Source organism: Schistocerca nitens, chromosome 2, assembly GCF_023898315.1.
Source record: "Schistocerca nitens isolate TAMUIC-IGC-003100 chromosome 2, iqSchNite1.1, whole genome shotgun sequence".
In the NCBI taxonomy this organism is placed as follows: domain Eukaryota; kingdom Metazoa; phylum Arthropoda; class Insecta; order Orthoptera; family Acrididae; genus Schistocerca; species Schistocerca nitens.
The window spans coordinates 727,279,618-727,306,003 of NC_064615.1; the positions used below are offsets into that span (position 1 = coordinate 727,279,618).

Genomic DNA, 26,386 nt, shown 5'->3' on the forward strand with positions numbered 1-26,386 from the left:
GGGGCAGGGGAGTGGATCATGGTTGGATGCAGGAGCAAACTGAATTAGACAATGTTGAATATTGGTCTCTGCTTGAGTCTGATTGGTAAGGTTGGTGGCAAAAAAGTGTTTCCACTTTAGTGACTGGGAGAAGGAGAGAAGGTGTTTAACAAGTCTTGCATGATTGAATTTGGGAGTGGGGCAAAAGGTGAGCCCTTTGGAAAGGACTGATATTTCTGCATGGCTAAGGCTTCTGGAGGAAAGGTTCATGACTGTGTTGTGGGTCTGTTTAGGTTCTCGATTCTGTGTGGTGATGAAAGAGAGTTTTGGAGGGTGGGGTAAGTGTATGGTGAGGGCTAAGGACTGGCGGAATCTGAATGGGTGGATGTCGTTGTGGAAGGAGGGATGGCAGCCAGAGATGGATAATTTAACGGTAAGGCTATTAGGGGGGATTCCATGAGCCAAGCAACAACACAGAAACACAATGTGGGAGTGGGATGTGGCTAGGAATAAGGAAACTTTTCTCTATTGACGCAGATGGAAGGAGCAAGGACCCATGGTGGAGGAAAAATGGGAAAAATAATGTAAATAATGTGGAATTATGTCCGAAAAGTTTTGCAAAAATACACCCAACTATGTGTAAAAATCCTTTAAAAGGATTAAATGGATGAAAAAGGGGGAATCAAGTTGAAATCTCAGGAAGCCGATGATAGCGAAAGTATCCTAAATCCCTCACCTGATCCAGATTCATTGATGACATCTTTGCTATCTGGATCGAAAGTGAGGACACCCTATCCACATTCCTCCAGAACCTCAACAACTTCTCCCCCATTTGCTTCACCTGGTCCTACTCAGACTCAGCCCAACAAGCCACCTTCCTAGACATTGACCTCCACCTCAAAGATGGCTACATCAGTACCTCTGTCCATATCAAACCCCGCCTCTCCCCTGCCCACAGTCTAACCTGCAGCAATTCTCTGTGTGCCATCCCCACCATACTATCCCTCCCCCTCCCCACTCCAGCCTTCTCCTTACCCCCACCCAGTCACCACTTCCATCATGCACTGGTGCTGCTGCTCGCAGTGTGGTTTCAGTTACCTGAGACAGAATAGAATAGAATAGAATTAGAATTTTTTTTTATTAGCCTTTCAGTATTTTTTCATACAATTGGCTTTGTCAAAGTTTACAGAGGGTTTTAGTTTCAGTACGATATTCAAGTAGTTACAGAAAGGGGAGAAAAGGAACTAAAGACCTTTTCTTCAGCATTATGTAAAACAATGTTTTATACGATAATTAAATACAGACATAAGAAAAGAATCACAGTAAATAACTAGCTTATATAATATCAAAACATTTTCTTCATAACTTAGGTAAAACATATATTTTGATGATTAGTTTCTAAGAATTCTTCAGTTGTATAGAATCCTTTGTTTTTTAGCCAGGTTTGCAATGTATTCTTATATTTATTTAGTGGTACTGTACGAGCTGAGCATGGTAATAATAATAATAATAATAACTTTATTCAACATCAAATGGTACACTGCACATGTACAAAGAAACAGTAATGTTTAAAGTTATTTGTACAATACACAAGACATTCTTCTGAATATGTAACTTATTGAAACATTTTATGCTTCAGTACATATAGTTATTAAGGACTACAGCAAGTCTTGTGGAAGGCAAGTCCAGCAGGTGACTGTTTCTTGTACTGTGTGCATGCACATCACATCTCATGTTAATTTTTTTTCAGATTTTCTCTGGCATATATTAAACAGTTATATATGTACATGCTTGGCACTGTCATTATGCCAAGAGATTTAAAATAATTTCTGCAGGACTCTCTGGGTGCTAACCCTTCCATGCACCTGATTGCTTTCTTCTGCCATCTGAAAATACATTCAGTCCCTGGGGAGTTACACCAAAGCAATATTCCATATTGCAGTTTGGAATGAAAAAAAGCATAGTATGAGTGGAGTAGCAATTGCTTGCTCCCACTGTTTCTTAATTTATACAATAAGAAAAGTACTCGTGCTAGTTTACTACATAGAGAATTGGTGTGTCCTTCCCATGAGAGCTTTTGGTCTATGATTAGTCCAAGTAATTTCACTGTTTTGTTTTCATTTTTAGTTACTTTGAGATTAAATATTATTTCTTCTGTTTTTGTTTGATTTATGCACAGCTGGTTAGCCTGACACCAATAATTAGCCATTTGCATCATTTCTCTATTTTTGTCCAGTACACTCTGTAAATTCTCTCCTGTATTTATTAATGTCATATCGTCAGCATATAGTATGTTCTTACATGGTATGTAATTTGAGAAGTCATTAACATAGACAATGGACAGAAAAGGTCCAAGAACAGAGCCTTGGGGTATTCCTCTTTCTATAGGGAGTATTTCTGACCTCTGCTTATTTGCATATACAAGTCGTAACCTACTGCCTAGATAGATTTGAATAGACGGAGTGTATCATCTTCAATGCCATAGTATTTTAACTTTTTGATAAGTATGTCATGTGACACCGAGTCAAATGCTTTACTTAGGTCAATAAGTGTTCCAGACATTGATACCCTTTTTTCATACCCTTCATAAACATTGCTCACCAAAGCTTCTACTGCTTTTACAGTTGATAGGTGTGACCTGAAGCCAAACTGTTGTTCATTTAAAATTTTGTTGGTTTCAAAATATTTGTATATCTGCTTATGCACACAATTTTCTACTAACTTGGATATGATTGGTACTATTGAAATGGGTCTGTAGTTATTTGGGAGGTTTCTTTCACCTTTTTTATACACAGGCAATGTAACTGTGAGCTTAAGACAGTCGGGGAATATTCCTTCATCAAGACTGCAGTCATGTGTGTGTGTGTGTGTGTGTGTGTGTGCATATTGTTGTTGAAGGCCTTAATTGGCTGAAATCTATAATTGCGAGAGTCTTTTTGTTGTGCCTATCTGTGACTCAGTCTCTTGAAATGCTGGTGTCTGTGGTTCCTGCTAGTTAGTTACATGTTCCATGAATCATTTTGCACTGTAGATCATAATGATGTGGAACAAGTCACTACATTGCAAATTGATTTGTACATATGGTTACATTCTGAACAGTTCTGAGTTTACACACACACACACACACACACACACACACACACACACACACACAAACACACACGCGAGCTGGTAATTCCTATCCACTACCTTTTACACATTACAGTAATAGAAATTCGTCTATGGAATGGAATGTGTTTTCAAGGAGGAATTTTCTTCTTTGTTTTCAAATTTTATTTTGCTGTCTGTCAGACATTTTATTTCACTGGGTAAGTGATCAAAAAGTTGTTGCGGCATTGTGCACCCCGTTTTGTGCTAACGACAACCTTAATGTGGAGTAATGAATGTCATTTTTCCCCCTAGTGTTGTAATTATGTACATCATTGTTCCTTTTGAACTGTAGTGAATTATTTAAAAAAAAAAACTTCATGAGAGAATAGGTATAATCTGAAGCAGCAGTCAGAATGCCCAGCTTTTTAAACAGATTTCTACAAGGTGACTGTGGACGAGCATCACATCTTATTCGCATAGTACATTTTGGTGTAACAAAGACTTACTTTTTTGAAGATAAGTTATTCCAGAATATTATTCCATATGACATTATTGACTGAATATATGCAAAATCTGTCAAATTACTGAATTGTCTCTCCTCAAGATATTATTATACATTTTAATATATACTGTACCTGGTTATTACCATTCAGTTCACTGACTGCATTCAAAAATACGACTTCTTGTGACTAATAACTTTATATTTAATGGATTAACCTGCACTTTGATATAAGAGCATAACATATGAAAGTACTGCTCATCATATCTTTCACATAATGCCCAGTGTTGACGGAAAGTATCAGTTTGCCTCCCATTACAAACAAAATGATTTTTAAAGCAGAATTTTACATGCCCTGTCAACAGAGAAATTTCAAGTTAGTTTAGTGCAATGTTTGTTTTATCAATAAGTATTGATATAGACAGTAAAACGTGAAGAATAACCACTACTTTAGCAGCAACAGCACCATCCTGTTGTGCACTGACTGTTACCACCATGCAGCAGAATTACCAATCCACAGCTGGAGTAGGGATTATTCTTCTTGTTTTACTGTCTCTTTTAAAACATACTGATAAAACGGATATTGCAGTAGACTAATTTGCTACCACTCTATTGAATGAACATGTAAAGCTCCACTTTAAAAATGATTTGTTTGTGAGGGGAAAGAAACCAGTATTTTCTGTCGACAATGGGCATCACATGAAAGATGTGATGAGTAGTATTTGTTTGAGATGACTCCAGCCACGCATTGAAAAAGCGAAATTAAAAAATACCTGCAGAAACACAAAAGAAAATGCACCTGATGACTATGTCCCTTCGAATCATACATTTGTTGGAACATCCGTGGTTGTTGCCGTATTATGTTGCAGTCATTGGATAGCATTCTTGTAGTGTATTCACATCATTTATATAGACTGCTACACCAAGGTTTTTACATCTCCCTAAAGCCAAAAATCCTCAGGGTTTAGGTGAGGAGAAAGGGTCGGCCAAGGTATTGGCCCACCTGACCAATCCATCTCTCCAGAAAGACTCGTGTTAGGTATCGCCCCACCCACAGTTGAAAATGGGCCGGTGCTCTGTCATGCATGTACCAAATTTGCAGTCATTCATGTAATGGCACTTCCTCCAGCAACACAGGTAATTGATTCCTAAAGAAGTGATGATACCTGACACCATTTAGTGTGTTGGATAGCATGTAGGAACCCAGCAGTCTGTCCCCTTGGACGTCTGCAAGACATGAGATCATCTCTTTTCAAGTCCTTGTGGGGTGGCATTGGCACATACATGCATATTATGGTAATTTACCATACTTTCTCTCGTGAAGCCTGCATCATCAGTAAACAACACTTTTGCTGTGAACTGCATATCATGGACACACATTTGGAGAAACCACTGGTGGAATTGCTTTCTGGCAAGCCAATCATGTGGCAGCAAAGCTTGGATTCACTGCACATGGTATGTGCAACTGTTCATGAAGGACTGTCCAGACAACAGACTTAGTAACCACCTTCTTCTGCAGCTATTCTTTGTACACCCATTCCAGTGTTGTCTACCATGTGTTCTAATACGTGTTTCTCAATATCAGGTGTGCAATTTGTTCGAGGTTTGCCATGATGCTGTGTTCATGGTGCAAAGGATCCCATTTCCAAAAGTCACTTGAATGGGACCCTAAACATCTTTAATGACGATATATGGCATCACGCATATTTGGCAACATACGGGTTACATGCCTGTAGGCTACTTTCCACCTGCTTGCCCACAGCAGAAGACCATATCTGCCATCTCCTTTGTTGAATAGTAGGCTTCCATTGGGAGCTGTACATTCAGTGATAAACATGGAAACAAATTACTGTAATGTACTGCTGTGTTAAAACAATTTGCCATATGAACACTATAGGTACACCAGATGAAAACAATATATCTGACTGATACACTATGTAATGTAGTTTGTTGTGGAATACTGTATGTGTTCTTGTGTTTGGTGAATGCTTGATACCAATGTAAACACATTGTGTTGCATAAATGTCTAGTATATACACTGTTTCCTTATTTGTCTCATGCAAAGGTGCTTAGTGTGCAAGATATGCTCCTCATACACACACAGGCCATAGCTCTTAAGATATGAGATTATGATCAGCAACATCAGTCATTTGGGTACTCGATCTGTAGAATTATTCTGAAGGTTTTTGACTTTATCATTTGCTCCACTATGGGTATGTAGTCATGTTGTAATGATGATGTTATTTAACTAGCACACTTGTCTTGTATGATTGCTGAAGGTAAGTATATTCTTCTTTTGGAAAGGGAGGCATGGTGGCTTATCATCGATTCGTTGACGCTGCATATTGTACATGTCACTACAGACAATATGGTACTGAAAATAATTAGAAAGAAAATACAAGGATGGAGAGATAATGGTAACAAAGATACATATTTTTTTATGAAAGGTCTCATATTTTTAATGAACTTTACCAACATGATGTAAGAAGTAAGAGAAAGAGAAGAGATTAGTTCTGTATTGCAAAGCTATATACTACACCTCTTAGGAATATAGTGTGTATATTGATTGACTCATTTTTATTTGGTCCCATTTGATTGCATAAGTCCACAAAATGGTCAGGGAGGATTGCCGATTGAAAGTGCATGAAATTGCTCATGCTTGCCAGATGTCATCTGAAAGGGTATATTACATTTTAACTGAAGAATCAGAAGTGAAAAAATTATCTGCAAAGTGGGTGCCATGACTCTTGATGCTGGATGAAAAACGCATCAGAATGGACATATCAGAACAATGTTTGGCCCATTTTAGGAGAAACAGACAAGGTTTATTGTGCCAGTTTGTGGCCACAGATGAAACTTGGATGCACTACTATACCACAGAGACAAAACAACATGCTGATTCTCCGCCACCAAAGGCAGCATAGAGAATTCCTTTGACGGGAAAGGTCATGGCATAAGTGTTCTGGGATGCAAAGGGGTTCTGTTTGTAGATTATCTCCCTACTAGGCAAACAGTTACTGGAGAATACTATGCTAACCTCCTGGACAAATTGCTACAAAAGATATACAAAAAAGGCCAGGTTCAGCAAGGAAGAAAGTCATCTTCTATCAAGACAATGTGCGCCCGCACACATGTGCCATTGCCATGGCAAAATTACACAAACTAAGGTATGAATTGTTGCCACACTCACCTGATTCACCTCATATGTCTTCATCAGACTTCCATCTCTTCCAAAAACTGAAAATTTTTCTTGGTGGACAAAGATTCACTTCAAATGAAGACTTGGTAGCTGGAGTTGGCAACTATTTTGCAGGCTTGGAGGAAACTCATTTTTGAGATGGGATCAAGGCACTGGAATATTGTTGGACCAAGTGCATTAATCCACTAGCAGACTACATTCAAAAATAAAAAAAAAAGTTTCAGTGATGGAAGTACTTTTTTCTATTCCATTCTGGGAACTTTTCAGACCACCCTCGTATTTCTCAGCTGGCCTTTATCTCTTGTTTCATGTTTACACATGTCTGCATTTCCTTTTATTAATGATATTATTATTTTGTAAATGTATACAGATGGAAATGTCAGTATTTTTAGACTATGGAAAACAGTTCTGCATGAGTCTCTGTGTTTCTTGTTCAAGCTGGTCCTAACAGCTCTTTCTTTCTTTCTTTCTTTCTTTTTTTAAAATATTCTTTTTGTATTTTTGCTGCTGGAAAACAATAATTTCATATTGTAGGTATGGCTCAGGTAGAGCATGGTACACTGTACATAAAAGCTCATTGCTGGCGTAATGTGCAAGGTGTTTCATAACAAATGTTGCAGTGCTTAATTTACAGCAAACATTATTTATATGTTGACTCCACTGGAGCTTATTGTCAACTGTAATCACCAAAAATTTAGTAGTGGTAACTTCTTCCAGTCTTGTTTCATCTATAGATACATCTATGTGCCTTCCTTTTCTCTATTTGTGAACACCATGAACATTGTCCTTTTTAGATTTAAAATTAAGTCATTTTGTATAAGCCACTGTACTGTGTTATTTATTGATATAGACACACCTCCTTCTTGTGTTTCCAGATTTTTTCTACATTCATCATTGTCATGTCATCTGCATACAGTATTTATTTTATCTTTCTCAATGACATCAATATTGTTTAGAAATAGGTTGAACAGAAGTGGGCCAAGTACAGATCCTTGAGGCACTCCATACTTAATGTTTCTGATTTAAGATTTGCATCCAGTTTCTGTTTCCACTCATACTGCTTTCTGTTGCTGATGTATGATTTTGTCCACTTGGATGTATGTCCATGAATACCATAGCTTTCAATTTTTTCAATAAATGTAGTATGGGTGATTGTTTCAAATGCTTTAGTCAAAGCCAAAAACATAGCAGACACAGAGTTTCTTTTGTCTAATGCATCTATAATGGATTCTGTGAGGCTTGAGATGCCAAGTTCTATAGACTTCCCTTTTTGAAAACCATGTTGTACTGGAATCAGAATACTGTGTTGATATATATACGCCCAGATGTAGCTAACTAACTGTCTGAAAGGAGATGCATCAACATTACTGGATCAGGAGATAAGGGCTGTTATCTTTAAAGTACATAATTGTAGTTTGAACTTTGTCTTTATGCAATTAATTATGTGGTCTCTACCCAAAGTATTTCACTGTGTTGTCAATCACCCTTAAAAATAAGTTTTCCTGTACAAGTGCTCTGGTTGACATTAAAGTGATCCTGTTTCTATGTCATTTTCCCAAACTAAGCATTTGTTTTTCGAACCTTGATCACAAAAAGTAAATTGTATGAAGAAACAATTTTTAAATACATCTACATCTACATCTACATCCATACTCCGCAAGCCACCTGACGGTGTGTGGCGGAGGGTACCTTGAGTACCTGTATCGGTTCTTCCTTCTATTCCAGTCTCGTATTGTTCGTGGAAAGAAGGATTGTCGGTATGCCTCTGTGTGGGCTCTAATCTCTCTGATTTTGTCCTCATGGTCTCTTCGTAAGATATACATAGGAGGGAGCAATATACTGCTTGACTCCTCGGTGAAGGTATGTTCTCGAAACTTTAACAAAAGCCCGTACCGAGCTACTGAGCGTCTCTCCTGCAGAGTCTTCCACTGGAGTTTATCTATCATCTCCGTAACGCTTTCGCGATTACTAAATGATCCTATAACGAAGTGTGCTGCTCTCTGTTGGATCTTCTCTATCTCTTCTATCAACCCTATCTGGTACGGATCCCACACTGCTGAGCAGTATTCAAGCAGTGGGCAAACAAGCATACTGTAACATACTTCCTTTGTTTTCAGATTGCATTTCCTTAGGATTCTTCCAATGAATTTCAGTTTGGCATCTGCTTTACCGACGTTCTACTTTATATGATCATTCCATTTTAAATCACTCCTCATGCATACTCCCAGATAATTTATGGAATTAACTGCTTCCAGTTGCTGACCTGCTACATTGTAGCTAAATGATAAGGGATATTTCTTTCTATGTATTTGCAGTACATTACACTTGTCTACATTGAGATTCAATTGCCATTCCCTGCACCATGCGTCAATTCGCTGCAGATCCTCCTGCATTTCAGTACAATTTTCCATTGTTACAACCTCTCGATATACCACAGCATCATCCGCAAAAAGCGTCAGTGAACTTCCGATGTCATCCACCATACAGAAATACTAATTACATAAATGACATAACTCAACATTCATCCCGCTTTAGTAGGCACAATTCCAATGTTGTGTTTGGCTTTTCAAAATTTTTCATTGGTTATTTTCAGAATAGAAGGGCAAAGTTTCCAAGTGTTTTGAAAAGTTGATAAATGCCAATTTTGTTAATATGCAAATTCTATTTGATTCTTTCCAGTTTTTAAATCTTTGGCATTAAATACAAAGAAACCTACTTTATTGTTTGTTTGCATAGAAATACAATAATGTGCTACAGTACAACACTTGAGTATCATACTTTTCCATGTTTGGTAAGCAAAAGTGAAAACAGCAACAAACGTTATTGAAATACAACATAAAATACTGGCTACAACAATACTGAACTGGAAATCTATTGATCACTTTCAGCAATGTCCTTACAAAACTTGTCTGCTCCTTGTGGTACATTGATATGCCTCAACAGTTTTAAGACATACTTTTTCTTTTCCATGACGACCATGTTGTTCTTTTCCAAGGTGGCTGATTTTCTATTGCTTGTTGCAGTTGCTGAATTTCAGCACCTCAGCACCTATGTGACTTCCATTATAAGTGTCCTTCTATTTAAACTTCTCTTTAGACCACCTTCTATTTAAACTTCTCATAAGCCATCACTTGCTGAGAAGTTATTTTGAAAGGCATCTTGGAACATAGGGCTTGTAGTGCATTGGATCTGAGATCCTTTGCTTCCCAATCTTTATTTTGTATCTTGGCAATGCCATATTTTTCCAGCATTTTATAGTATTCATTCAGTTAAAAAATATCTTCCTTTTTCCAGTAGTCTTTATCAACTCTACCAAACAGTTTGTCATGATTGTAGCTGTGATCACACATAGGAAAAGATGTACCAGCCTATTAAATTATTAGCTTTCTTCCATAAAGGCCATTAGTGTGCACATCATTACTGTGGTACACGAGTCAGAAAATAAATGTATTTGATTTGGACCATTTTCTGGATGGGATGCCTAAAGGTTTCTCAGAAAATTCAATAGAGTGGAGGCTACTTCATTGCATCCTATTGTTTCTTCCATTTCAAGCCAAGTATAAAAAGCAATCTTTTCTTTTGTGTTCAGGAATGAACCATAATGCATAAATTGTATAGCAAAACCTGTTTTGAGGAGTATACTTCATCTACATAGAGCTTTGGTATTGGCGGACTCTGTTGCACATCAAAACATACATTAACAGCATTGGATTTTCCTCCTCCATTATTTCACAGAATTTTTGCACAAAATTTGTGCAACTTCTGGTTTCTTATAACAGATTCTTTTTCTCAAGATCTTGGACTTTTGAGAGTCTGTCTTTGGACATCTACGATGTTGCTTGAAATGTTGTGGCATAAACAGGTACTGTCTGGCCATCTTTTTTCCTTATGCTGTACTTTATTAAAACAGTATTCTTCCTTTTTGCTTCTTTCTTGATGTTCCATTTACCTGGAAAAGATGGCCTGAACAGAGTAATAATCAGGAGTTTAGGTCATTTGTAAAACACTAATTTATTTGTATTGCTGTTTCTGGCTACAAGCACCTACCTACAGTTTATGATCTTTATTTCCTGCAGAAAACACTCTCACATTATCATTGCCAGTGACATCCTATATTTTTATTCTCCCTTCAGATCTCTCAGAAGCAAAGCACAGTTTGCATTTATCAAATTTTGCTTTAGCTGGCTAAGAGCACATATTGAGTTTTGAAAAAATAACTTGTAATTTTCAACATTCTAAACAGCTGCAAATATCAGCTTTTGACAAAACAATTTCAACAGGTCAAGCATGACAATAAGCTTGATCTGTAACTACCAAAACCCAAATTTTGAACAATTGAGCATTTATCAACTTCGGAAAAAATGCTCCTCAAATGCCATATGATATGTCAGACAATTACCTGTTGATGTGAAAGAAAAGAAACTGTATGAAGGAGGAATCTGTTTTAATTCACAGATACAAGAGGTTAAAGCCATGCAGGTTCATAATAGAGCTTTCTTTGTAGATTTCATATAATACTAAAATTCTAAAGATGGCAGGGGTAAAATACAGGGAGCGAAAGGCTATTTACAATTTTTACAGAAACCAGATGGCAGTTATAAGAGTCGAGGGACATGAAAGGGAAGCAGTGGTTGGGAAGGGAGTGAGACAGGGTTGTAGCCTCTCCCCGATGTTATTCAATCTGTATATTGAGCAAGCAGTAAAGGAAACAAAAGAAAAATTCGGAGTAGGTATTAAAATCCATGGAGAAGAAATAAAAGCTTTGAGGTTAGCCGATGACATTGTAATTCTGTCAGACACAGCAAAGGACTTAGAAAAGCAGTTGAAAGGAATTGACAGTGTCATGAAAGGAGGGTATAAGATGAACATCAACAAAAGCAAAATGAGGATAATGGAATGTAATCGAATTAAGTCGGGTGATGCTGAGGGAATTAGATTAGGAAATGAGGCGCTTAAAGTAGTAAATGAGTTTTGCTATTTGGGGAGCAAAATAACTGATGATGGTCGAAGTAGAGAAGATATAAAATGTAGACTGGCAATGGCGAGGAAAGCGTTTCTGAAGAAGAGAAATTTGTTAACATCAAGTATAGATTTAAGTGTCAGGAAGTCATTTCTGAAAGTATTTGTATGGAGTGTGGCCATGTATGGAAGTGAAACGTGGACGATAAATAGTTTAGACAAGAAGAGAAGAGAAGCTTTCAAAATGTGGTGTTACAGAAGAATGCTGAAGGTTAGACGGGAAGATCACTTAACTAATGAGGAGGTACTGAATAGGATTGGGGAGAAGAGAAGGTTGTGGCACAACTTGACTAGAAGAAGGGACCGGTTGGTAGGACATGTGTTGAGGCATCAAGGGATCACCAATTTAATATTGGAGGGCACCGTGGAGGGTAAAAATCGTAGAGGGAGACCAAGAGATGAATACACTAAGCAGATTCAGAAGGATATGGGTTGCAGTAAGTACTGGGAGATGAAGAAGCTTGCACAGGATAGGGTAGCATGGAGAACTGCATCAAACCAGTCTCAGGACTGAAGACCACAACAACAACAAGATGCTCATTACTAAAATTTTTTACATCCCCTCTTTTGTAAACATATATGTTCACAATTTTTGCTGACTACCCTAAAATAAGTATTCATTGCCAGCTCTCTGTTATGTGCGTTGCCTGGAAGAGTATTGCACATTCTGGTCATGTGCAATACTCTTTGGGGGGTATCGAAACCTAACAGACCAGAATAGAAAGCAAATTGATCAGATAATTACCGCAACTCTTACTTCATTGAGAGCTTGCCACTACTTAGTTCCATCATTGTCATAAGAACGTAATGGATCTATTTCATATTTTACCTTAGTACACTGATAATATCATATGCAAACATTCCAAATCAAGCAATGAACAAGATAATCATAATGTCAGAAATGTAAATAAAATAGTAATTGTCACCTAGTGGATGATGTAATATGTAAATGATTATAATATGTGACTTACCAAACGAAAATGTTGGCAGGTTGATAGACACACAAATAAACACAAATATACACACAAAATTCAAGCTTTTACAACAAACAGTTGCTTCACCAGGAAAGAGGGAAGGAGAGGGAAAGACGAAAGGATGTGGGTTTTAAGGGAGAGGGTAAGGAGTCATTCCAATCCCGGGAGCGGAAAGACTTACCTTAGGGGGAAAAAAGGACAGGTATACACTCGCACACACACACATATCCATCTGCACATACACAGACGCCAGCAGACATTTGTAAAGGCAAAGAGTTTTGGCAGAGATGTCAGTCGAGGCGGAAGTACAGAGGCAAAGTTGTTGTTGAAAGACAGGTGAGGTATGAGCGGCGGCAAATTGAAATTAGTGGAGATTGAGGCCTGGCGGATAACGAGAAGAGAGGATATACTGAAGGGCAAGTTCCCATCTCCGGAGTTCTGACACGTTGGTGTTAGTGGGAAGTATCCAGATAACCCGGATGGTGTAACACTGTGCCAAGATCTGCTGGTCGTGCACCAAGGCATGTTTTGCCACATGGTGATCCTCATTACCAACAAACACTGTCTGCCTGTGTCCATTCATGTGAATGGACAGTTTGTTGCTGGTCATTCCCACATAGAAAGCTTCACAGTGTAGGCAGGTCAGTTGGTAAATCACGTTGGTGCTTTCACACTTTGCTCTGCCTTTGATCGTGTACACCTTTTCGGGTTACAGGACTGGTGTAGGTGGTGGTGGGAGGGTGCATGGGACAGGTTTTACAATGGGGGCAGTTACAAGGGTAGGAGCCAGAGGGTAGGGAAGGTGGTTTGGGGATTTCATAGGGATGAACTAAGAGGTTACGAAGGTTAGGTGGACGGCGGAAAGACACTCTTGGTGGAGTGGGGAGGATTTCATGAAGGATGGATCTCATTTCTGGGCAGGATTTGAGGAAGTCGTATCCCTGCTGGAGAGCCACATTCAGAGTCTGATCCAGTCCCGGAAAGTATCCTGTCACAAGTGGGGCACTTTTGGGGTTCTTCTGTGGGAGGTTCTGGGTTTGAGGAGATGAGGAAGTGGGTCTGGTTATTTGTTTCTGTACCAGGTCAGGAGGGTAGTTGCGGGATGCGAAAGCTGTTTTCAGGTTGTTGGTGTAATGGTTCAGGGATTCTGGACTGGGGCAGATTCGTTTGCCATGAAGACCTAGGCTGTAGGGAAGGGACCGTTTGATGTGGAATGGGTGGCAGCTGTCATAATGGAGGTATTGTTGCTTGTTGGTGGATTTGATGTGGACGGACGTGTGAAGCTGGCCATTGGACAGGTGGAGGTCAACGTCAAGGAAAGTGGCATGGGATTTGGAGTAGGACCAGGTGAATCTGATGGAACCAAAGGAGTTGAGGTTGGAGAGGAAATCCTGGAGTTCTTCTTCACTGTGAGTCCAGATCATGAAGATGTCATCAATAAATCTGTACCAAACTTTGGGTTGGCAGGCCTGGTTAACCAAGAAGGCTTCCTCTAAGCAACCCATGAATAGGTTGGCGTACGAGGGGGCCATCCTGGTACCCATGGCTGTTCCCTTTAATTGTTGGTATGTCTGGCCTTCGAAAGTGAAGAAGTTGTGGGTCAGGATGAAGCTGACTAAGGTAATGAGGAAAGAAGTTTTTGGTAGGGTGGCAGGTGGTCGGCGTGAAAGGAAGTGCTCCATCGCAGCGAGGCCCTGGACGTGCGAAATATTTGTGTATAAGGAAGTGGCATCAATGGTTACAAGGATGGTTTCCGGGGGTAGCAGACTGGGTAAGGATTCCAGGCGTTCGAGAATGTGGTTGGTGTCTTTGATGATGGATGGGAGACTGCATGTAATGGGTTGAAGGTGTTGATCTACGTAGGCAGAGATACGTTCTGTGGGGGCTTGGTAGCCAGCTACAATGGGACGGCCGGGATGATTGGATTTGTGAATTTTAGGAAGAAGGTAGAAGGTAGGGGTGTGGGGTGTTGGTGGGGTCAGGAGGCTGATGGAGTCAGGTGAAAGGTTTTGTAGTGGGCCTAAGGTTCTGAGGATTCCTTGAAGCTCCGCCTGGACATTCAGGAATGGGATTACCTGGGCAAACTTTGTATGTAGTGTTGTCTGAAAGCTAACGCAGTCCCTCAGACACATATTCCCGATGATCAAGTACCACGGTCGTGGAACCCTTGTCCGCCGGAAGAATGACGATGGATCGGTCAGCCTTCAGATAACGGATAGCCTGGGCTTCAGCAGTGGTGATGATGGGAGTAGGATTAAGGTTTTTTAAGAAGGATTGAGAGGCAAGGCTGGAAGTCAGAAATTCCTGGAAAGTTTGGAGAGGGTAATCTTTAGGAAGAGGAGGTGGGTCCCACTGTGACGGAGGACGGAAGTGTTCCAGGCAAGGTTCAATCTGGATAGTGTCTTGGGGAGTTGGATCATTAGGAGTAGGATTAGGATCATTTTTCTTCGTGGCAAAGTGATATTTCCAGCAGAGAGTACGGGTGGAGGACAGTAAATCTTTGACAAGAGCTGTTTGGTTGAATCTGGGAGTGGGGCTGAAGGTGAGGCCTTTGGATAGGACAGAAGTTTCGGATTGGGAGAGAGATTTGGAGGAAAGGTTAACTACTGAATTAGGGTGTTGTGGTTCCAGATTGTGTTGATTGGAATTTTGAGGTTTTGGAGGGAGTGGAGCTGGAAGTGGGAGATTGAGTAGATGGGAGAGACTGGGTCTGTGTGCAATGAGAGGAGGTTGAGGTTTGCTGGAAAGATTGTGAAGGGTGAGTGAGTTGCATTTCCGGAGGTGGGAAACCAGGAGATTGGATAGTTTTTTAAGGTGGAGGGTGGCATGCTGTTCTAATTTGCGGTTGGCCTGTAGGAGGATGCTCTGAACAGCTGGTGTGGATGTGGGAGAGGAAAGATTGAGGACTTTTATTAAGGATAGGAGTTGACGGGTGTGTTCATTGGCTGAGTTGACGTGTAGGTGAAGGATTAGGTGGGTGAGTGCAATGGATTGTTCAGTTTGGAACTGGTATAGGGACTGATGGAAAGAAGGGTTACAGCCGGAGATGGGAACTTTAAGTGTGAGGCCTTTGGGGGTAATGCCAAGTGTCAGACAAGACTGAGAAAATAAAATATGGGAGTGTAATCTGGCAAGGGCGAAGGCATGTTTGTGGAGGGAATGTAAATAAAACTTAATGGGGTCGTTGTGGGGATGCTGTGAGGGTGACACGGTATTAGAAGGTGGAAAGTGTAACATGAGGCTGAAATGAAAATGAAAATAAAAATATATGGGGAGAGATAAAGGTGAACTAGAAAGCAACTGGAGATCTGGTGTGAAAAAAGGCGAAAAAGTGTTGGTTATAGCTGGGCCATGTTGATCCTGTGGTGAACTTGGGTTGGTAGACAACGATGTGCACAAAGGTTAGGTGGCTGTGTTGCCGCCAAAACACGTTAAAGGGTGGAGCAATTCGGGAAAATTTCGAAAAAACTGCGTGTAAATGTATTAAAAGGAGTGGTTTTGCGGTGGCAGATTGTGAAAATGAGGCTAACAATTGTCTGACGAAGAAATAATGACGTTAAAACCTGTGGGAAGCGGCTAAAAAAGATCAGTGATGTGGGAAAAACGGAAATGGAAAAAAACCGAAAGTTATTAGAACTAGCCGAAATGGCTGTTTAATAGCTGAAAGGAACTGTTTGTGAACTGGAAACGGTGGATTTTATAGCAGCGGTACTGTTGAAAGCGGAAAAACATTTTTTGGTTATGGTTTGGAAGTGGGTTACGTATTATTGAGTATATATAGGCGGGATAAAATTGTATGGTAGATTCGGTAAAGAGGAGAAGGTGATACAAAGTGAAACTACTTGCAAAAACAGAAAGTGAAAATAAGATGACAGGAAAGATTTCGAAATGCAACAGTGACAATAACAAACGTAATTGTTGGGTTCAAATTAATGATATGAATATAATAGAGGGAAATATTCCACGTGGGAAAAATATATCTAAAAAGGTCGATAGACACACAAACAAACACAAATATACACACAAAATTCAAGCTTTAGCAACAAACGGTTGCTTCATCAGGAAACAGGGAAGGAGAGGGAAAAACGAAAGGATGTGGGTTTTAAGGGAGAGGGTAAGGAGTCATTCCAATCCCGGGAGCGGAAAGACTTACCTTAGGGGGAAAAACAGACAGGTATACACTTGGACACACACACATATCCATCCGCACATACACAGACACAAGCAAACATTTGTAAAGGCAAAGAGTTTGGGCAGAGGTGTCAGTCGAGGCGGAAGTACAGAGGCAAAGATGTTGTTGAAAGACAAGTGACGTATGAGCGGCGGCAAATTGAAATTAGTGGAGATTGAGGCCTGGCGGATAACGAGAAGAGAGGATATACTGAAGGGCAAGTTCCCATCTCCGGAGTTCTGACAGGTTGGTGTTCGTGGGAAGTATCCAGATAACCCGGATGGTGTAACACTGTGCCAAGATGTGCTGGCCGTGCACCAAGGCATGTTTAGCCACATGGTGATCTTCATTACCAACAAACACTGTCTGCCTGTGTCCATTCATGTGAATGGACAGTTTGTTGCTGGTCCCATTCCTGATGTCCAGGCGGAGCTTCAAGGAATCCTCAGAACCTTAGGCACCCTACAAAACATTTCACCTGACTCCATCAACCTCCTGACCCCACCGCACCCCTACCTTCTTCCTAAAATTCATAAACCCTATCATCCCGGCCGTCCCATTGTAGCTGGCTACCAAGCCCCCACAGAACGTATCTCTGCCTACGTAGATCAACACCTTCAACCCATTACATGCAGTCTCCCATCCTTCATCAAATACACCAACCACTTTCTTGAAGGCCTGGAATCCTTACCCAGTCTGCTACCCCCGGAAACCATCCTTGTAACCATTGATGCCACTTCCTTATACACAAATATTTTGCACATCCAGGGCCTCGCTGCGATGGAGAACTTCCTTTCACGCCGATCACCTCTCACCCTACCAAAAACCTCTTTCCTCATTACCTTAGCCAGCTTCATCCAGACCCACAACTTCTTCACTTTCGAAGGCCAGACACACCAACAATTAAAGGGAACAGCCTTGGGTACCAGGATGGCCCCCTCGTATGCCAACCTATTCATGGGTTGCTTAGAGGAAGCCTTCTTGGTTACCCAGGCCTGCCAACTCAAAGTTTGGTACAGATTTATTGATGACATCTTCATGATCTGGACTCACAGTGAAGAAGAACTCCAGGATTTCCTCTCCAACCTCAACTACTTTGGTTCCATCAGATTCAACTGGTCCTACTCCAAATCCCATGCCACTTTCCTTGACGTTGACCTTCACCTGTCCAATGGCCAGCTTCACACGTCCGTCCACATCAAATCCACCAACAAGCAACAATACCTCCATTATGACAGCTGCCACCCATTCCACATCAAACGGTCCCTTCCCTACAGCCTAGGTATCCTGGCAAATGAATCTGCCCCAGTCCAGAATCCCTGAACCATTACACCAACAACCTGAAAACAGCTTTCGCATCCCGCAACTACCCTCCCGACCTGGTACAGAAGCAAATAACCAGACCCACTTCCTCATCTCCTCAAACCCAGAACCTCCCACAGAAGAACCCCAAAAGTGCCCCACTTGTGACAGGATACTTTCCGGGACTGGATCAGACTCTGAATGTGGCTCTCCAGCAGGGATATGACTTCCTCAAATCCTGCCCTGAAATGAGATCCATCCTTCATGAAATCCTCCCCACTCCACCAAGAGTGTCTTTCCGCCGTCCACCTAACCTTCGTAACCTCTTAGTTCATCCCTATGAAATCCCCAAACCACCTTCCCTACCTTCTTGCTCCTACCCTTGTAACTGCCCCTGTTGTAAAACCTGTCCCATGCACCCTCCCACCACCACCTACTCCAGTCCTGTAACCCGGAAGGTGTACACGATCAAAGGAAGAGCAAAGTGTGAAAGCACCAACGTGATTTACCAACTGACCTGCCTACACTGTGAAGCTTTCTATGTGGGAATGACCAGCAACAAACTGTCCATTCACATGAATGGACACAGGCAGACAGTGTTTGTTGGTAATGAGGATCACCATGTGGCTAAACATGCCTTGGTGCACGGCCAGCACATCTTGGCACAGTGTTACACCATCCGGGTTATCTGGATACTTCCCACTAACACCAACCTGTCAGAACTCCGGAGATGGGAACTTGCCCTTCAGTATATCCTCTCTTCTCGTTATCCGTCAGGCCTCAATCTCCGCTAATTTCAATTTGCCGCCGCTCATACCTCACCTGTCTTTCAACAACAACTTTGCCTCTGTACTTTCGCCTCGACTGACATCTCTGCCAAAACTCTTTGCCTTTACAAATGTCTGCTGGTGGCTGTGTATGTGCAGATGGATATGTGTGTGTGTGCGAGTGTATACCTGTCCTTTTTTCCCCCTAAGGTAAGTCTTTCTGCTCCCAGGATTGGAATGACTCCTTACCCTCTCCCTTAAAACCCACATCCTTTTGTCTTTCCCTCTCCTTCCCTCTTTCCTGGTGAAGCAACCATTTGTTGCGAAAGCTTGAATTTTGTGTGTATGTTTGTGTTTGTTTGTGTGTGTATCGACCTGCTAGTACTTTCGTTCGGTAAGTCACATCATCTTTGTTTTTAGATATATTTTTCCCACGTGGAATATTTCCCTCTAATATATGATTATAATATGTGAATGACTGTGAAGTATTAACTTATGAAACGTGTAAAACTTGGTCAATTGGTAGGAACATCTGAAAGTGTTATATTCTGTTTTAATTAACATATAATAAAACATGTTATACTATGTTGGTCATTTTTGCCAAAACACATAAAGCATTACTCAGAATATTGTAAGAACTGCTATTATCGATTTTCATGAGTAGTGTATGTATCAAATTTTACTTATATTCAAAGTAATTATTGGAATTTAACAAAATAATTACCCAAATTCATGTAAAATAATCATCAAAACATACTTTCTGTGTAAAATACAAAATTATTGTAAATGTTAATTGAATCCTCTGTTAAAATGTATGTTGAAAACATTGTACATAATTTTATTATTGTGTAATTAATGAAACTGTCAAAGTCATTGTTTATTCCACAAATTATTCAAAAATGTCATGTAGAAACCTGTTCAATAAATTGGATATTCTATTCAGGGACATACATTTTCAATAAATTGCCTGCAACTATAAAAAACTTGGGTTTAGGATAAAGCATAGTTCAAACAGAGTTTGAAAGACCATTTGACAGGCAACTCCTTCAGCTCTATAGATGAATATCTTAACAGGGACTATTAGATCCGCTTAAGTAAAAAGTATGATTATAACAGAGGGAAACATTCCACGTAGGAAAAATATATCTAAAAACAAAGATGATGTGACTTACCAAATGAAAATGCTGGCAGGTTGACAGACGCACAAACAAACACAAACATACACACAAAATTCTAGCTTTCGCAACCAACGGTTGCTTCCCTCTTTCCTGACGAAGCAACCGTTGGTTGCGAAAGCTAGAATTTTGTATGTATGTTTGTGTTTGTTTGTGTGTCTGTCAACCTGCCAGCACTTTCATTTGGTAAGTCACATCATCTTTGTTTAGATATAAGTAAAAAGTATGTTAGATTTCAGTTTTGACAGCACTTGGTCACAACACTCAATATATTTTTTTATGTATTATAAAGTTATTGAAAGTGCATAACTGTGTTGCATTCTGACAGTGTATTAATTTTGTAAATATTAGCAGTTCCGGTTTACTGTGATGTATTCACCTATTTTGACAATCTCCTGACAAATGGTCAGGGCAGTGAGTATTATATTCAGATGTTTTATGTTTTTTAGGTTATACTTTCTGACTTGTTCCAAACCCATGAGAATGATCTAATTTTTGGGACTATGGAACAAAAACTGAATCCAATCTAAAACCTGTTGTAAATTCAAATGTTATTTTTGTTTTCTGGATATTCATGAGTGTGAAACAAATAGTGATGTTTATACTGTTTCCATATGTATGTAAAATTAACTTCAGTTGTAATTACTGAAAACTGTAATATGAAAAATAGTGTAATTGGTTAAAAATGTATATAAAGGTATGAGATGTGGAGTTCAAAGTTCAATGTTGAGCTGTTATTTGCAATGGACAATCTGTGTCGCTCTTGTGTAATAAAACGGCTTAAAATGTATAATGGTGTACCTGCTATTTCAAGTCACAATGCATGCTGACAGTAACTCTACTGATCCTGTTCTTGTCAAGATCACTAGGACATCAAATAAGAAGAAGTTAAATATATATTTGATGCCACTCATCTGAAATGTGTAATTTTGATTAAGTTTATTTGCAGCAAGTTTATGCATTTCACTACTAATATTTTTTAGAAGAAATTATGTTTCACAATGCAGCTAAATTAATTAAAGTATTTTTGTTTATAAAAATTGAACTATAAGAATATTGTGTAAAATTCAGAAAGATACAGTGAGTGTATGTTAAGGTGTCTGTTTGGTTGTGCATTTGAATATGTGTATTCTTACTAGAAGAAGAGGAAGAGCTTGAAAGCTAGTGTTTATTGTTTTCTGTTATGTGTTATCGTGTGCCACACACCAGTCCTCTAGAGGTAACTAGCTATCTTTCCATTATTTTATGTGAAAAAGAAAAAAAGGGTAACAAATATACACTCCTGGAAATGGAAAAAAGAACACATTGACACCGGTGTGTCAGACCCACCATACTTGCTCCGGACACTGCGAGAGGGCTGTACAAGCAATGATCACACGCACGGCACAGCGGACACACCAGGAACCGCGGTGTTGGCCGTCGAATGGCGCTAGCTGCGCAGCATTTGTGCACCGCCGCCGTCAGTGCCAGCCAGTTTGCCGTGGCATACGGAGCTCCATCGCAGTCTTTAACACTGGTAGCATGCCGCGACAGCGTGGACGTGAACCGTATGTGCAGTTGACGGACTTTGAGCGAGGGCGTATAGTGGGCATGTGGGAGGCCGGGTGGACGTACCGCCGAATTGCTCAACACGTGGGGTGTGAGGTCTCCACAGTACATCGATGTTGTCGCCAGTGGTCGGCGGAAGGTGCACGTGCCCGTCGACCTGGGACCGGACCGCAGCGACGCACGGATGCACGCCAAGACCGTAGGATCCTACGCAGTGCCGTAGGGGACCGCACCGTCACTTCCCAGCAAATTAGGGACACTGTTGCTCCTGGGGTATCGGCGAGGACCATTCGCAACCGTCTCCATGAAGCTGGGCCACGGTCCCGCACACCGTTAGGCCGTCTTCCGCTCACGCCCCAACATCGTGCAGCCCGCCTCCAGTGGTGTCGCGACAGGCGTGAATGGAGGGACGAATGGAGACGTGTCGTCTTCAGCGATGAGAGTCGCTTCTGCCTTGGTGCCAATGATGGTCGTATGCGTGTTTGGCGCCGTGCAGGTGAGCGCCACAATCAGGACTGCATACGACCGAGGCACACAGGGCCAACACCCGGCATCATGGTGTGGGGAGCGATCTCCTACACTGGCCGTACACCACTGGTGATCGTCGAGGGGACACTGAATAGTGCACGGTACATCCAAACCGTCATCGAACCCATCGTTCTACCATTCCTAGACCGGCAAGGGAACTTGCTGTTCCAACAGGACAATGCACGTCCGCATGTATCCCGTGCCACCCAACGTGCTCTAGAAGGTGTAAGTCAACTACCCTGGCCAGCAAGATCTCCGGATCTGTCCCCCATTGAGCATGTTTGGGACTGGATGAAGCGTCTCACGCGGTCTGCACGTCCAGCACGAACGCTGGTCCAACTGAGGCGCCAGGTGGAAATGGCATGGCAAGCCGTTCCACAGGACTACATCCAGCATCTCTACGATCGTCTCCATGGGAGAATAGCAGCCTGCATTGCTGCGAAAGGTGGATATACACTGTACTAGTGCCGACATTGTGCATGCTCTGTTGCCTGTGTCTATGTGCCTGTGGTTCTGTCAGTGTGATCATGTGATGTATCTGACCCCAGGAATGTGTCAATAAAGTTTCCCCTTCCTGGGACAATGAATTCACGGTGTTCTTATTTCAATTTCCAGGAGTGTATTTCAACATAATATCAGGCCTTTAATCCAGTTTATACAAAAGTTTTTTCTAGCGTGCAAGGATGATTCAAACACAGCATTATTTTTATATAGCAATACATTTAATGTACAAAGCTTAATGATTTCACAAAACAAGCAGAAGCACATCTCATTTTTTTTACATTTTCCAGTATGGAACAAATTGAATTAATTAACTTGACCAGAAAAATCTTCCTTTTTCAAAAAGTGTCACTGGGGTATTCATTGTATGCATCATCTTCACTCTAATGAGTGTAACAAATATAGCATTCAGTTTGACAGGTCAATGAAGCCTCAGATTTTATTAAACTTTTTATGGCAGTCTCCTTATCACAATATGAGTACCTTTCTTGGACACCAATGAAAAGGGGAAAAAGGAGAAGAAATTTGAATAAACATAATAACTACTTTAAATTTCAATTGTATACATTTCTTACATGAGTAATATTGCCAGTACTTAGCAATCAAACTTTCAATAAAAGTTATGCTTTTCAGTACTCTTTTACTACACTTTTGCTAAATGTTGAGAAATAGCCAAAAGACCAAATGATAAAACAACAAACAGACTGAATGGTATAGATGATTGCAAATATTTCTCCTTATCTGAAAATAAAACATGAAATCTCACTGCAGCAATAAACAAAAGTAAAATAAATAAACTGCAAATAAATAAGTCGTTAGTTTAATGCAAAGATCATACAGAATGTGAAATAACCATGCATGTTATATGAAAGAAGAGGCAATTTCTGAAAACTTACATGACAAAAACAAAATATTCAGCATAAGTATGGTACATTTGCTAGGAATATTGATAACCATTCATACAGAACCTTGAGAATATATTCTCAAAGCAATAATTTAATTATTGAAATAAGAGCTGAAGATTGACTGGATCAATGTCAATATTTATGAAAAATACAACACCAAGAAAACAAGCAAATGGAACAAACCTCTTGGTTTGATACAATATGCAAATGGTTAGGATTAAAAAGCTGTAAATGATCTGTGGACAGGGAAACTGTATGTGGAGTGAAGCCCCAGGTACTGCAGTTAGTATCTCCAAATGAGCCTAGAATCAAGGAGGGCTTTGGTATATGGCATTTCCCACCACACAGTTTGTCGGCAAGAACTCAAGGCATCAAGACTGGTTGCTCAAAGGCTGTGATAACAACTTTCCAACCATGCATCAGACATGTTAAATAGGTGGGCTATTAAGTGAACATACTGCTTATGGGAGAACTATTACCCTTTATAAGATTGCACATTCATCATCACATGAGATCAGGCAAGGTGCTGCAAAAATAAACAATGTGGAGTTGCTCTAAGGAGGGGTAGTATCTTGGGCTGTAAAAACCTCTTCATGTTAACAGTTGTTCTGACTGCACTCAATATACAGGACTCAATAATACATGTTGTATCTAATGACATCCCAAACCGTCATGCTTCCCATAAGCAGCGCGGTGATGTAGGCTGCTAGATTGTAGCATTTAACAGGTATGGAGCCATCATCATAATCCAACATGAAGTGGAATTTGTCTAAAAAAGCTAAATTTAGCCGTTCAGCATGCCAGCAATGCTGTTCATGTGTCAGTTCAGTCCAAGACATTTGTGTTTTCTAAACAATGGAAGCTTATGTAATGATATTTGCTGACAGTTCACCCAACGGTACATGATTTAGAATTATTAATTCAGACAGATCCACATCTTTTTAATGTTCCTGTCTCAAGCCCACATGCTGCATGAGGCAGTACAGTCCACTATAGCCATACAAACAGTATAGTGGTTGTCCTCTGCTTTGAATACATTTCATTGTATGATATAAACCCTCTTGACACTATGTACTACCCTCTTCCATTCAGTGGTAGTGTTGGACACATATTTGGCAGAATAGTGATTCAGATCTCCATCTGGCCATCTGGATGTAAGTTTTCCATGATTGAAGAAAGATATCATTCCACTGGGCTGTATTTTAAAATTATACTTCATTTTGTATGGCCCATTTTCAAGTGCATCATAACAGATGTGGATACGGTGTCCTGTCTTGTCATACAAAAATCATTTGTCATGTGTAATGGTGCCTGGCACATTCACCAAAGTGCATGATGTCATGATACATAGTTACAAAATACACCTAAACACAATTGTTTAAAGCATTGCAACATGTGTACGTTCATGATTTTCCTGAAATGCTTCACCTACATCTACATGTTTACCCTGCAATTCACAATTAAATGCCTGGCATAGGCTTCATTGAACCATCTTCAAGCTATCTCTCTATCATTTGACACTCTAATGGCATGCAGGAAAAATGAACATTTAAATATTTCTGTGGAAGTTCTGATTTCTCTAATTTTACCATGATGATCATTTCTCCATATGTAAGTAGGTGTCAACAGAATTTTTTCGCAATCAGAGAAGAAAGTAGATCATTGAAATGTCATGAGAAGACCCCGTCACAACAAAAAAATGCTTTTAGCAAACTTCGTGTAAGCAGTCTCTTGAGTAGACATGTTACACTTTTTAAGTGTTCTTCCAATAAATAACACTATTAGGATTGCTTTCCCACAACATTATCTATGTGATAATTCCAATTTAAGTTGTGTGTAATTGTAATCCATAAGTATTGAATTGAATTTATAGCATTTAGATTTGTGTGGTTTATGGTGTAACAGAAATTTAGCTCATTTCTTGGTTTATTGTGTAACAGAAATTTAGCAGATTTCTTTTAGTACTCAGTGGATGACTTCACACTTTTCACTACTTTGAAACAATTGCCACTTTCTGCATAATGCACATTTTTGTCTATATCATTTTGTAATGGTTTTTGATCATTTGAGCTCAAGGCAAATGTCAACATGCTTCCTTTGACAGGACACAGACAATTTCTGTCCCCTATCTAACCAATGTTCTAAGATGGGATGCATAAGTGATCTGTAAGCAGTACCCTTAGTAGACTGCTTCATTTTCACTGTCTTGCAAGTAAACTGAAGTCTGTCAGCTGCCTTACATATGAATGAGTCTATGCGATTGTTTCATTTCATGTCACTGGTGTTACATAAATCTAAATATTTGTATGACTTGCCTTATTCCAGCAGTGATTCACTGATGTAGTCATAGGATACTGTTTCATGAAACACACAATTTTACATTTTTGAATACTTAAAACAAGTTGCCAATCTTTGTACCACTTTGAAATCTTATCAAGAGGTGACTGGATATATATGTACAGATTTTTTTCAGACAGAAATTTGTAATAGATAACTGCACTATCTGAAATAATGCTGATGTTAATGTTATATTGTCTGCCAGGTCATTAACATACAACATGAACAACCAGGTTCTCAACATAATACCCTGAAGTTACTTCGGTTGAACAAGGTGGCACAGTGGTTAACAGACTGGGCTCACAGTCAAGAGGATGATGGTTAAGATTCTTTGCCCAGCTTTCCAGATTTAGATTTGTATTCAATTTCACGATCCTTGAAAATTTGTCATT

The 26,386-nt window shown here is 40.0% G+C and overlaps 1 protein-coding gene across 1 annotated transcript in view; it reads right to left on the reverse strand.

Moving 5' to 3' along the window:
• Positions 1-23,395: 23,395 nt before the first annotated feature.
• Positions 23,396-26,386, reverse strand: part of LOC126235288 (glycerol kinase-like) — a 277,633-nt gene continuing 274,642 nt past the window's right edge. The window contains exon 12 of the mRNA XM_049944014.1: positions 23,396-23,488. Within this exon, the coding sequence (XP_049799971.1) occupies positions 23,396-23,488 (93 nt within the window). The remainder of the gene's footprint in view (positions 23,489-26,386) is intronic.